At 33.6% G+C, this 15731-nt stretch overlaps 1 protein-coding gene across 1 annotated transcript; it reads left to right on the plus strand.

The window, feature by feature from the left end:
• Positions 1-2669: 2669 nt before the first annotated feature.
• LOC133200103 (sushi, von Willebrand factor type A, EGF and pentraxin domain-containing protein 1-like) lies at positions 2670-15731 on the plus strand. Its single transcript, XM_061335840.1, has 6 exons — positions 2670-2921; positions 5283-5370; positions 5504-5674; positions 5901-6068; positions 14791-14976; positions 15517-15731. The coding sequence occupies exons 1-6, from the start codon at positions 2670-2672 to the stop codon at positions 15729-15731; spliced, it is 1080 nt and encodes a 359-aa protein (XP_061191824.1).

A 15731-nucleotide genomic window follows, 5' to 3' on the forward strand; every position in this document is an offset into this window, starting at 1 on the left:
ACAGATGCTTTTTCAATAAAAATGGAACTCGTAAATTTACTTACCTTGTCATTGGTCATTTGCAAAATTATTTTGTTAAAAAACATTCTGATTGTACACACAAGTACTCTGAAGTTGACATTAAAAAGATGCTTAAGTTTCTAATTGACAAAATCTATGTGGTTTTTGGAGACCAGTTCTTCCAACAATCTATTGGAATACCAATGGGTACCAATTGCGCCCCGTTACTAGCAGACCTTTTTTTGTATTCATATGAAGCAGAATTTGTCCAAAATCTTGTGCGTGAAAAGAAGAAAACACTTGCTGTGGCCTTCAACTCGACATTTAGATATATCGACGACGTATTGTCAATTAACAATGGCTATTTCCATTCTTATGTCGATACGATATATCCTTGTGAGCTTGAGATAAAAGGTACTACAGAGTCTGACACATCTATCTGTTTCATATTTGGATATTTTACTTGAAAAAGACGTTAATGGTAATCTAACAACCAAGCTTTATGATAAACGTGATGACTTTAACTTTCCAAAGAACTTGCGGAATGATGACTTTAAACGAGACAGCTGATATTCTTGTTTCATCAACTTGTTTGTCAATAATTTACCTCGTTTTAGAAATTGTACATACGTAGAACATGCTCTTGCGTATCGAATCAACTGAGAGATATAAACCCCGTATGCAGGTGATGAAGGTATATTGCTGCATAAGTCAGGGAAATTGACGATTGAAAAGTTAAAGTCATCACGTTTATCATAAAGCTTGGTTGTTAGATTACCATTAACGTCTTTTTCAAGTAAAATATCCAAATTTAAAACAGATGTGTCAGACTCTGTAGTATCTTTTATCTCAAGCTCACAAGGATATATCGTATCGACTTAAGAATGGAAATAGCCATTGTCAATTGACAATACGTCGTCGATATATCTAAATGTCGAGTTGAAGGCCACAGCAAGTGTTTTCTTCTTATCACGTATAAGATTTTGGACAAATTTTGCTTCATATGAATACAAAAAAAGGTCTGCTAGTAACAGGGCGCAATTGGTACCCATGGGAATTCCAATAGATTGTTGGAAGACCTGGTCTTCAAAAACCACATAGATACTGTCAATCAGAAACTCAAGCATCTTTTTCAAGCATCTTTTTAATGTCAACTTCAGAGTACTTGTGTGTACAATCAGAATGTTTTTAACAAAATAATTTTGCAAATGACCAATGACTATGTGTTCCGAAGCCCAAGCGCATACTTCTAAAAATTAAGAAATCGCTGATTTAAAATTTAAAGATAATCAAAGAATGCAATTACTTTACGGTTTTTAAGTTTTGTGAAAAATGAAGAAGTTGAAGATAACGAACAGTGAACGATGTAAAAAAAAAAAAATGTATAAACAATACACATCTGTGAATAAAAAATATCTGTGAATATAAAACACGGTCACCCGGACACCAAGATGCTGACCAATAATTCTCCAAATATATAGATATGTGCCATTGTGTAATGGTGAAATTGTTTTAGACAAATGAGTCTGAACAATGTAATTTTTTTTTTCATTTGTAAATTCAATTTAACATACATTTCCATTAAAATATGCGTATCTACTTTAACAATTAATAACGAATCTTTTGCAACTCCTTATGGTGTTTTGTTATATTATATTGATTGATTTATACATGTACAATAATAAATGTAAGACAACATAACACAATTTATTTGCAAATTAGAATAAAAGTTTTCTTTTTTACCCCAAGTGTTATATATTATAATACACATTCTACTTCTAGAGTGAATGGAAACTTTCGTTCTCCTCATGCTCTTAATTGCCTTCTTGTCTTCACGACGTCTCTAACAGTAGAATGGTCCTGTTTAGGTTACTGCTTCATACACCTGAACCATCAGTCTGCTACATAAGCCTATCAAACAATCTCAATAACATTGAAAACATGTAGTCGTAGATGCCAGATCGCCGCAGCATAGAAGATACAGCTGTAACAATATGTTTCAATCTTGAAACAAATTTTAATAGCAATATACTCGTACATATTTTCAGGATAATGAAAAATATGCGGAACAGTCAACGTGTTCTTTCAGTGTTGCATAATAAATTTTTATGTTCTTTTATCTGATTTGTGTTTAAAAAAAAAGCATATGAAAGATTTCTATCAAACAGAATCAAAGAATATAGATATACAGTTTTTAAAAAGTTACGTTTAAGCAATAAGTACTCAATACTTTCTACGTAACTTCTCAATATTTTTATCTGTATATTGTAGGAAATAGACAATTAATTTCAATGCAAAATATTTTAGGTCAGTGGAAGATTTTTATCAGTGCCCAAGTGTGTGTTAGTTCAGATGTGAATGAATGGAACAATAACCTAGCATATATTTGATTAACATTGTACTTAACTAATTAGGTTGATCGTAAATATTTATTTCTCATTAAGTGTACATTCATCGATAAAATAGTAAAAGAGCTCATTTGTAATTAATATAATTAATTTTCAAACAAATCAATAAATCTTTTCAGTTTTCAAGTAGTTATCAATTTTACAAAAAAAGAAACGGATTGATAAGATCTCATTTAACACAAAAACATAGAACGTCAAGGACCAAAAATGTTTATTTATTTAAATATCACCTTATTTGTGCGGTTGCTTGTCGTTGATTTTATGCTGGCATTCGGATGCAAAACGAACGTTGTTTTCGAGCACGACAAGAAAATAGTGTCAGATACACTGTATCAGATCCCCGGTATTGGTTTAAACATGTGTGCTGCTGAGTGTATGGCTAACACGGAGTGTCTGTCCGTTAACTACAATACGAAGTATTTCATATGTTACCTGAATAAAGAGGACTCCAGCATAGAAAATGCAAAGCACTATTCTTCTGTGACCAAGAGCCAGCTTCAGATTGTATGCAAGGTATGAGAAGAGGGAGGGAGCATAGATTACTGTATATATCTGAAACATTTTGACGTTCACTAATCTTTTCTGAAATAGAAATGGTGCATAATTTGTCTACAAGGGTAAATTGTTATCGCATTGAATATGGAGATAACAACAGTATTCAAGCTCAAAAGTCAAATTAAAACAATACAAATCAGGAGCAGAGCAAACACGGACCTCTAAAACATCAGAGATAGGATCAGGTGCCATGGAGAAGTGAGCATCCCCTGCCAACTGGTCACACCCGTCGTGTGCTCATTGCCATGATCGGAAAAAACAGAAAAAAATCCGTAGACAATTCAGTGTTCAAATAATAACCTAATAATTAGTATGAAAAACTCCAGTCAGCATTTGTCTTAATGATAGATTGTATTTGCTGACATGGTCATTGTATCGACCATAGAATTTGCAAAATGAGGACTTCAACAAGACTGATGATATTCTTGTTTCATCAGCTTGTTTGACAATAGCTTGCATTGTTAAAGAAATTGTTCGTACGTTAAGCATGCCCTTGCGTATCGAATCAACTGAGAGACAAACCTCATATACAGGTGATAAGGGTATATTGAAAAGTTGAAATTATCACGTTTATCATAAAGCTTGGTTGTCAGTTTACCATTAACGTCTTTTTCCTGTAAAATACCCAAATATGAAACAGATGTTTCAGACTCTGTGGTATCTTTTATTTCAATCTCACTGGGATATATCGAGTCGACATATGAATGTTCCAAGTAACTATTGTTAATTGATAATACATCGTCGATATATCTAAATGTCGAGTTGAAGGCCACAAGTGTTTTCTTCTTTTCATGTATAAGATTTTGAATAAATTCTGCTTCATATGAGTAACAAAATATGTCTGCTAATAACGGGGCGCTATTGGTACCTATGTAAATCCTAACAGATTGTTGGAAGACCTCGTTTCCAAAACTACATAGATACTGTCAACAAAAACACAAGCATCTTTTAAATGTCAACTTCAGAGTACTTGAAAAAGCAGCTTTTTATGATGTCAAAAAGCCTGGACTTTAATTTATCAAGGGGAATGGATGTATAAAGTGATGAAAAGTCTTACGTTTTGATGTTATGGATTTTGGTAAAATTTTGTGATTTCAAATTTTCAAGATTCCTTGGAATTTTTAAGTATCCACATCTGATTTACACAACTTTTCAAATATATTGTGATGCAGTACTCATGAAGTTCTCCTTCACTGCTGTTAATATTTTAGTGAGGAGTAAAGAATGAGGCTTAGTAGAAAATTTACTGGAACTCGCTATGTATCTTTGTTTGTAAGAATTTTTATGAAATTTAAGAATCCGGTAGGTATGGTACATATAGAATGATCGGGTAAATAAGTGCTGGCTCCCATTGTTATAATTTGAAATCTATGTCCCGATATTCTTTTATTAAGTGAACCCTTTGTTTCACCAACAAAAATAAGCCCACAAAGATTCATTCTATTCCGTAGACAACATGAAATAGGGAACAATCTTGTAATTTAATGAAATCAGAAACAAAACATTTGTTATTTTGTAAAACCAAGAAAAATTTTGTTATAAAGAGTATTGGTAGGATAAACTGGGAACCATTATGCTTCCAAACGAAATACTAGTACTTTAAATAATTTTGTAAACAAAAAATGCGAACACTTTGTTAGTATAATAAAAGTGTAACCAGAAACAATTTTGTAATTAACCCAAACCAATAATGGTATTGTTATTATATTATATTAAACTAAACCGAGAACAATCACGTACATTTTGTCATCAAGTGAAAATGGGAACATTATCACAAGAATAATAAAACTGGAATCATCATAAAAATATACAGTGTATTGTGTAGCGTCATGCACATGCCTATCTGTAAATAATAGAGAGGTTGAGATTTCATACGTGTACGGGTACGTCTAGTAGGGGAATTCCCTAAATTCTTGCGTATTACGTCATCAGTTTTTGTGTTGATAAGCTTTCTACACGTTCTTACAACTTGTAAAAAAGCATCTACATGTAGGTGTAAACTTGTAGCTTTTTCAATTAAAAAAACTAGTCAATTTATGTGTGAAACTGTTATTGTTGTTAATTATTTAGGATGTTAAATTTTATGGACACTTATTTTAACCATGTTTTGTTCACTAACTAAAGTCAAACTAATGTCACAAAACTACTAAATAGTTGAAACAGAGACACCGATTACAGTCTACACGTTCATGTTACACGTCATTAAATCTCAGCAGACAAATTACAAAAAACGCGTACGTGTACGTCAAAGTTTGTGCACACGTACAAGTTTAAAATCTCAACCTCTCTATTGAATAATACAATGTCATATTTTTCCAGGATTGTTTGAAATCTTGCGATCTGTCATGTCCTCCAAGAAACAAATGTATAAAGTCCACTTCCGGTGTATCTACCTGTATCCCGTTAGGTGAGTACGAATACTAACAATTACAGAACTACCAAACAGGGCTTGCAACATGTTCTCTCTACATAATATTCACGTTTCTGTTGTTTAGTATTTATTTATTTTGTACATATGACCGATCCTGTTTATTTTGTAGACTGCGGGCCTCTTCCTTTGCTTGATAAAGGTAAAAAAGACAAAGGCCAGGACAGCACAATGATTGGCTCTGAAGTTACCTTTTCCTGTGATAAAGGTTACGCGCCAGACGGTCCATTAACTATAACATGTTCAGCCAACGGCCACTGGACACTGATTGGACGCTGTTTAAGTAAGTTGCACTGCAATAAAACCGAATTTATTGTTTATCTATTGAATATCTAAATTTCCTTTATATTTTACTCTGATAGGAAAATAGCTCGAACGGATACAAATGATTACTAAATATATATATAGATATTTTACTGCGTGCTTGAAATGCATATTTCATTGCCATGCAATATACTCAAATTTTTTTTTTACAATTCTTAAAGCATCATTTGATATTATTATTGAAGGGTGTGGCCATATTCCAGAGTTACAAAATGCAGAAACAAAGGATAAGAATCGGGCATACAATGCCGTTGTAACGTATACATGCATCGAATGTTATGAGAATGTTGGAGATATTTCGATCACTTGTCTCGCAAATGAAACATGGAGTCCAATAATGGGTTTTTGTAGAGGTAAGTACTAAGATACGTTTTTTTTTTTTAATGAACGCATTTTATTTTATTTTCAAATACTAGTAAGCGTGACAAAAGAAATTTTATCAGAAAATAAATTACAATACAGTGAAAACTGTATTATACGATACCTGTGCAATCCATTTTGCTGTGAATTGAAAAAGAGAGACTGCCTGTCACACATAAAAACTAGCAGGAACAAACCCTCTCCCCCCTTTTTTCATAAAAATTCCTGGATCCTTTCCTGCACCTACGTAATTGTACGCTAAGTATACTTCCTAATGAGTTCAAACATGAATTTTATCGAAAAATTCAATTCCACAACGAATGAAGGTTTCTGAAAACTATAACTGATCGGGGGCCGTGTTCCTTGCTAATTGGTCGATTTATAATTTATTTGTTTCGCCGGAATATCGATCTAGGGCATTTCAAAGTTTGACTGTCCGATTTGAAAGTAGCATCTTTTCGTCTTTTCTTAAATAATTTTATTTTGTAAAATAAAAAAAAATTAACATGACTACATGTATTTGCAATTTTTTTATCTAACAAAAAAAAATATATGTCAGGAAAGACTTTAGGAAGAGGGGGCGGCACATTTAGGATTTATGGGATTTTTTCAGACATGTTAGTTACGTGCAACAGTCACCCTCCATCTATTTCCAATGCAGTTCTTAACTCTGGTTACGATAATTTCTGTGGTGCAACTGCAACGTATACTTGTGACGAAGGATACAAAGGGAACCCGAGCTCAGAATGTATGGCTGATGGAGCATGGCACATACACGGACTATGCAAGGGTATCACAATGTACTAGTATCTTTTTCACTATATTCTCAAAATAAATGTATATGCATATATGTATTTTCGTAATTAAGAAGATCGCTCCGTGAACGGAAGGTCGTAGGTTCAATCCCGGCTGCGACTGACCTATGTCGATAAAAAAAAATAAGTAGCAACTATTCCTCCGCCAAGCGCTCGGCACTTTGAAATGAAAGTTGCGGGTCTTTCGGATGAGTCCTTAAAACCGAGGCCCCGCATCACAGCAGGCGTTGGCACGATAAAGATCTCTCATTACTCAATTGCCCCGAATGCCGAGTAAAAGATCTAAATTTGAAGCCCTTAACCGGTATATGGTGACGTCTATATATGAGCGAAAAATTCTTGAATAAGATCTATAACAACATGCAATTAATCAATCTTAAGTCAGAAAATGTTCTATATATCTAAACAAAAATTAATCACATTCTGATACTTTTTAAATTCGGATCACTTGGTATTATACAGTTCAAAACAGGAAGTTGTTTAACCTTTGCAACAGATACTTTTTGATAATACTAGACTTTGACCCGTGCGTGCACGGGATGACATTGTTATAAATGCATCCATGTGCATATCGGACATTCATATATTGTAAGGTACTTTTGAAATAAACAATGAATGTGAATATAATTCTTTTTTTTTCTCTTTTTTTTTTGCAAAAACGGCGTAGCGCAGAATGGGTTTGACCCCCCAGTTAGCTATAAATCAAGTCATGAGTTCGAATCACGCCGGAGCTTACATAAATTTCACCTTTCCAAACAAATTTAATAAAAGAAACTATTGATATTTATTGAAAATATGACAACAACAAAGTGCTGAGCACTGCTGATACATATCAAGCAAAGTAATGAAAATGAAAATGAAGAAATGTGTTTAGCTGGTATTTTTACACAATTAGTTATTAAACTAAAGGTGTAAAAATTTTGGTAATAATTTTAACACTGCAGGTCTCAACATGTTCAAAATATGACCTCAACAATAAAAGAGTTATTAAGCACTGCTAATACATATAGTTTATATATACTCAGGTAATAGACATGTATATAATCTGTAAAAGCAGAAATGAAAATGGACAAATGTGCTATACTGGTATTTCTACACAACTTAGCAGATGTGAAGCAGAACAGATTATCTTGCAAATAATCCCCCCCCCCCCACCCAAAAAAAAAACATACTGGTTGTTCAAGAGATCATAATAAAAATTAAGAATATCAAATGTACATTATATATGATATAAGAAAATGCTCTCATGACTGTCTGTTTTGATAAAAATTAATGTAATATCCTTGAATTAGTATTATTTTGAATCGATTCGATTAAAACAAAAACCTCGGTTTTTGAATAATTTTGATTCGATTTTTGGAAACAATATGTTTGCTTCAGTTGTGTTTAAACCTGTTATAGTTATTGAAAATTCGAAATAAACAGTAACCAATTTGAAAGTTTTTTCATCTTTTATGATTCAACAAATGTAATGTGTTTTACTTTTTAGCTCACCTGAGCTGAAAGCTCAAGTGAGCTTTCTGATCACATTTTGTCTGTCGTCAGTCTGTCTAGCTGTCTGTCTATCTGTAAACTTTTCACATTTTCGACTTCTTCTCCAAAACCACTAAGCCAATTTCAACCAAACTTGGCACAAAGCAATTCCTTATGTGAAGGGGATTCAAAATTGTTAAAATGAGGGACCACGCCCTTTGCCAAGGGAGATAATTAAAAAATATTGAAATTTTTTGGTAAATCTTTAAAAATTTTCTTCTCAAGAACCATTTGACCAGGGAAGTTGAAACTTAAATGGAAGCATCCTCAGGTAGTGTAGATTCTAAATTGTTAAAATCATGACACCCAGGGATAGGGTGGGACCTCCATGGGGGTTTCGAAAATTTACATAGTAATATATAGGGAAAATCTTTAAAATCCTTCTTCTCAAGAACCTTTTGGCCAGGAATGTTGAAACTTACGTGGAAGCAATCTCAATTTCGTTTAAATCTTATCATGACCTTTCATGACCCCTGGGGGTACGGTGGGGCCACCATGGGGGAGGGGTATCCATGGGAGTATTTATAGGAAATTTTATGAATTTTCTTTTCCAAAACTACTTGACCAGAGAGGTTTTCTGAAATGTAAATTCATATAATGTGCATTCAGATTTGATGATGACGATCACAGCTGGTCATGATAGGGTACAACCACAATGGGAGAGGGGGGAACAGAATATTTACTGTAAATTTTACATATGAAAATCTTTGGAGAAAAATCTCAAAGTTAGAATATATATCAAAAACTCAATATAAAAAACTAAATTTGTTCAGATATTTCTGATTTGTTAAAGCTGTTTTGGTTAGAGTAATTGACCATATTTGCTCAGGTGAGCGGTGTGGCCCATGGGCCTCTTGTTTATACTAAGTATAAAATATATGGGAAGCATAAATTATCATTATCTTAGATAAGCCAAGCAAGGGTATTCTAAGTAGGAAAGTAGGAATTTGAAGGTACTTCTTGCTGCAATAATGAAGCCTTTTCCTGGGGGTGGGGTACAACTCTTTTTGGATCATACAATATCATTTTCCATTTTTTAATTGAAATCATACAATGTAATCAGGAACATTTTAAAATAAATGTTTCTAATGTTATTATTCAGAGCATAAATTTTTCCAAAATATCACGGGCGGATACAGGATTTGTGATTAGGGGGGGCGTGGATAACTTCGTTTAGGCAGGGGGTCTGGGGGCCGCCTTAAGGCCCCCAGTAGGTCCAGGGCGAAGCCCTGGTGGGGGCCCAGGGGGCGAAGCCCCCGGAAGCTCCTGGGTTTTCGTGTATTTTAAGAGTAAAACCAGGCACAATAATAGTGGTATTGGTTAGTTTATATGTACCAAAGTTTGGCATTATTAATACTAGTCATATCATACTTTGAATAGAGGGGGCCCAGGGGGCGAAGCCCCCGGAAGCTCCTGGGTTTTCGTGTATTTTAAGAGTAAAACCAGGCACAAAAATAGTGGTATTGGTTAGTTATATACCACAGTATGGCATTATTAATATTAGTCATATCATACTTTGAAAATTTTAGGGGGGGGGGGCGTGCGCCCCCCACGCCCCCCCCCCTTAAATCCGCCAGTGAATATTTAGTAAAGTTTGAGTTTAGCGCAAATTTTAAAGTTTACTGACCTTTACCGATTTTATTTTGGGACAGCCAATGAGAATTTGGGAGCGGATCTTGAACTGAATATGGGAATATTTCCTACTTCATACGTAAATAATGCAGCAAAAATAAAATACATACCTCATAAACATTTATATATCTGTTTAGTGATAACAAAAATTAATCTACTGCAGTATTAAACGTTTTCAATCAAAAGTCATTTCATCACATGAGAACTGTCATGGCTGCTGAAGAAGACAACTTGTTTTCACGCTGGTGTATTTTTTCTTGTGGCGATTTAATAAAACATAAGTTTGTTTGCTACGATTAAATATAATTCATTCCATCATTGAATAAATATTTTTACGATCTTAATTTTGTCCCACCTCATAGTTTTGAGATTTACTATGCATGGATTAAATTTTACAAACAATCGATATTTTAGCAGCATTGAAAGAATGAACTGTACGGGCCGCAAGAGCTGACTTCAGACTACCTATCAAGCGTAGTTACCACGACAACCTTTACATATTTAGAAGAACAGGCTGTCCCTTCTATATAACGTACCGAAGATCAATAACAATAATTTACATATTTCACCCACTTTTTTTTTTAAAGTTAAAGAAATTTTTGGAGGTGAAGTTATAAATCTCAGCAGTGAAGGTAATAGTAAACATGGCGAACAAATTCAAGTTGCAATCATTTAGACACATTTCAAATTGAAAATATCGGTTATATTGAGGTTATTTAATTATTTCGATTTATTTCAAAGTTAAGAAATGAAAATAATGTTATTGTAATTTTTGGCGGAAAAAGAATGCCTACTTCACTAAGATGTGATTCTAGCTGGAGTTGTAACACCTCCCCCCCCCCCCTTTCCCCTCAAAAAAGCATAAAAGAAAGGAAGGATAAAATAAAATCGGGTAGCTACATTAACATTGCTCCTACGATCTTGAGCTTTTTGCCTCCGTTGAGATGACCAGAGACATAAATAACATATATTATTATACCTCTACTCTTATTACTCTATATAAAATTAATACCATAAAACTGTCTATTTCCCCGAGAAAATACTATTTCTCCCATCTGAGGACTACTCCCTGAAAAATCAGAGCTACTACCTGGGACTACTCCCTCATGAATATTTATTATTAATTTTAACCAATTAAAATGAACAGTGGGCGGAGCGTTCAAGGAATCTCGAGTCCGTGACGTAATGTTATTAGCAATGTAACTATGACGTCAAAACATTTCGACATGCGATGTCAAAATCATACTTGAATTTCTAAGCAAAAAGAGGACAACGCTAATCCTTCGAAATATTAGTAAAATTTATTATTATTATTATTTTTTTAATAATTTTAATTTTTCCGTATTGATGCATTACATATTTAACAAAATCGGAATCGCACGCATTTATTATTATTTTTAATATATTCGATCAGTGCATATTATCTATTCAAGATATATTACTAAAGTCAGGTACTCTTCACACAATTGCTCCGAAGAAAATAGTTCCATTCATGATCAGTAGATAAAACATTACAACAAATATTAAGAATAATGATGTATATTTAATACGTTAAAGAAAACAAAATTAACATTAAAAGATTTTAAGAAAATCACTTTTTCCCCAGAAAAGCAAATAAAAAGTTTTCATATTCCTACGCTCGCTGCCTCCTCAGTCTTTTTCACGAAAATATATAGGTCACACTTCGATTGATAATTATAAATCTTTTCACCAATTATATTACTGTCATGATTATTGTTCGTTAATTGCCGTATATTTTCTTTTGAGTTAGAATGTTAATCATTAACTGTGTGTTTTTTCTCTCTTTTTTTAAATAACGGAATGGTTATTATGGTTAAACACTTTTCGGCAAAGCAACGTGATTTTCCGAGCTCGGAAAGATCTTCGCACGTGTGTAGACCTAGGCTATTTGGTCTTGCAAGAACAGGTGTGTGCACCGTTCCCTATAAGTGACGCTTAGATCAGTAGACTGGGTATCAGTACTTTCTACAGACATAAAGAAGTTTAGAACTATACACCAGTTTCATAACAAGTGCAGGTTTTTACTCAAGGTGAAGCCGTAGACTGGGCTAGAGGGGCTGAGTTATGGTCATCGATCTAACACGAAAATGTACTATTTTTGTAAATAAAAACATTTCTAGAAACAAAAATGAAGTTTATCTTCAAAACGTCTGTATATTCAAAATCAGTATATGGTGGAGGAATATTCAGTGATGCTCCATAGCCGCAACCGATCTCGCGCTTTCCTTTGCGTTTAACAACGGCCGTCAATGCATCAATGGACGAGTTCATTGATTAATCTAAAAGGTGACAGGTTGGACCATCTTTAACATCTGCCTATACCTTGAGTGATAGTACTTTTTAATAGCACAAAATTAAAAAATAAATTAAAATCTATCCTTGATAGATCTAAAGTTTTGTTATTTATGAAAATGGGCTATCTTTGATAATTCATAACGGCTTGGACTTGTTTTGATTTTTTTTTTTACAGAAGTTTCTATCATTGGAAAGTTAGATGGTACACATGTAGCACAGGCCCATAGTACGCGGGATTTTTTGGGAGCCCCCCCCCCCCCTTTCACTTTGAAAACGTTGCTATAGGCCTGTAACATGCTATTTGGATTAAATATTCCTGAAAATGAGTGAGGTGTTAAATACATTTTCAAAATTATACGATTAATTATATTTAGTTTATGTTCTATGTGAAATTAAAACTATTTTTATGCATGTGCAACTTTGTGATAAAGTCACTACATGCATGTAACGTTATATATGTACATTCAGTTTGTTTCCTACTATATGCATATTTTATTCAACAAAAGATGTAGAAACTCAGTAGCCTAAATATTATGTCATTTTAGGATATTTATGTATATGGCACTTTTATAGTTGACTTTCTACAGCTTGAGTATCTCTGACGTTTTGTCAGTAAATACTTGTTTTTTTTTTTTTATTAGAAATCATCTGAACACAATGAAAATTCGAATAAATTAAAAGTCGAATATCTTGGATATGGGGTAACCCATATCTATTCTTGTTATAAATGCCCTTATATTGTTTTAAAAATGTCTAAGTCTCTATAGTTAATCTCCTTTGTTTGTTTCGGTATAATAAAACAGTTATGGAATGGGTACTCGGGAAATAGCAAATTTATGGTTCCCCGAGGGAGGAAACTATTTCCCTCGGGGAACCATAAATTTGCTATTTCCCTCATACCCATTCCATAACTGTATATTATATAGTCTATAAATAGTCCCTATATAATCAATACAAACGCAAACAGTTCATATTATTATACCTCTACTCTTATTACTCTATATAAAATTAATACCATAAAACTGTTTATTTCCCCGAGAAGATACTTTTTCCCCCATCTGAGGACTACTCCCTGATGCGATGTCAAAATCATACTGGAATTTCTAAGCAAAAAGAGGACAACGATAATCCTTCGAAATGTCAGTGAAATTATTGTTTTTTTAATTAATTTTTTTTTCGGTATTGATGCATCATATATTTAACAAAATTGGATTCACATGCATTTTTGATTATTTATATAAATGCCTCTATATTGTTTTAAAAATGTCTGTCTCTAGTTAATAAATCTCCTTTGTTTGTTTCGGTATAATAAAACAGTTATGGAATGGGTACTCGGGAAATATCAAATTTATGGTTCCCCTCGGCAGGAAACTATTTCCCTCGGCGGCTTCGTCGCCTCGGGAAATAGTTTCCTCCCTCGGGGAACCATAAATTTGCTATTTCCCTCATACCCATTCCATAACTGTATAATACTACATATTCACTGGATTTGAAGCCGTATTCACCGGAGGGTCAGTGCGCGTGCCGCGGCATTGTGACGTCACAATCAATACCTAAAACAACATTGAAAACAATGGTTGTAACGGCCGCAGCCAGCTGTATATCTGAGCAGGAAAAATTTTAGTCAAATTTCTCGTAGGATTATTTTACAAACATTTCGATGTCTTACACACAGCAAAAGGAAAACACAGAAGTTAGAAGTTATAATCTGGACATTTTTTTTTTCTACGACAAAAATTCGTTAATGAAAATGGAGTCGTCATGCAGCCTTCAATGTCTTATTCATTCAAATCCTGACTATATAATAAAGCAATTGTTGACTCTTTCGGTGGTGAATATGGTTTGTTACCTACGATCATGAGCTTTTTGCCTCCGTTGAGATGACCAGAGACATAAATAACATATAATAAATGTGTCTTCGAGATGGCGAATGATTACCCACGTGGCACAATATCACATTTGCATGGATAAACTCAGAAACATTAATACAAATACGTGTAAATTTTCATTGGAAATTTGACATATATTTTGTTCATATATATTTATGATTTCTTATTAGAGAAAATTATAAAATAACAAATATATATCTACTTAGTACAAATTACATTTGTCTTCGCTGATTTGAACACCGTGATTTAGCGTGAATGTAATACGCACGCGCAAGATTGTAAAATCCAAAAAATCCAGATGATTTCCGGAATTTTTTGAGGAATTTTCGTTGATTATTGATTAGCGAAGCTTAATTGAGAAAAAATAAAAACAAATCGGTATCTCTTCAAGTACCAATGATGTTTAAAATATATAAAACAAACGACAGGTAACTCTTCCGATTTATCAGTATTAAAGGCCAAAAATTCGAGTCTATTATTTTAATATAGTAGTATAGATTTTTAAGCCTACTGTACAAGTGACTATGTAGAGGAGGAGCATAGAAAGGGAGAAGACATCCAATTTTGCTGGCGGGTGTTTACAAGTACCAAGACCTACGATGACGCCATGGCAGCATGTGAGAAGCATTCCTTAAACGGGAGACTACTCATGATCAACTCTAATCAAAAAAGGAACAGAGTGAGTTCGGCCTTAATGGAACGCTTTGGAACGCCAAGTAAGGTTTTTCCTAATGTATTTTGTATGAGGTGGAAGCTAGTTGTCACAAACCAGCAGCTAATAATCCAGTAAAATCTTAGCTGTCAAGTTCACCGCTCTTCATCATTTAAATAACACTGTAGGTCATTATTCAATGTTATTATTTTAGTCATTTATTGATCTTTAGATATTGGTTTTAAAAGTGACCAATATATTAAGAAGATACGAGTACTCTCTTACTTTTCATTATTCTCCCCCTTGGTGGTAGCTATTTGGAAAATCTCAAAAAAAGCTCAACATTATTTGGCTATTTTTATTATGAGCAAACGCGAGTTGCTTTAAGCACTTGTACTTGAAATTCTTCAAATATAGTATAATATACCAAATTTTTGCTAAACCTTATTTTCGCGAGACACTTGTTTTGGTATATTTTGTAAGCAAGAAAGAGTTTGGTTATTGTTCAGTAAAGATAAAGTTCTCGCGAATAGACATTAATCAGCAATACTTAAGGATTTTATTGTGGTATACGTTAAAAAATGCTTATTTGACTTTTTCACAGATAAAACTCTTAATTTCTGGGTAAATGGAAGATACACTGCATACGGAAACTACCACATATTCAGTAATGGTGGACTATATAGATACCACTTGATGGACGAACAACCAGATCGCAGCGGCAACTGTTTAGCGGTTTCGTCGGCGGGTGCTTATAAATGGAATGATCTCCATTGTAAGAAAGAGTTCCCCTTCATCTGTGAAGCTGCTATATACTAA

Source organism: Saccostrea echinata, unplaced genomic scaffold (assembly GCF_033153115.1).
Source record: "Saccostrea echinata isolate AGI-Se365-2 ecotype Australia unplaced genomic scaffold, CSIRO_AGI_Sech_v1 ptg000037l, whole genome shotgun sequence".
Classification (NCBI taxonomy): domain Eukaryota; kingdom Metazoa; phylum Mollusca; class Bivalvia; order Ostreida; family Ostreidae; genus Saccostrea; species Saccostrea echinata.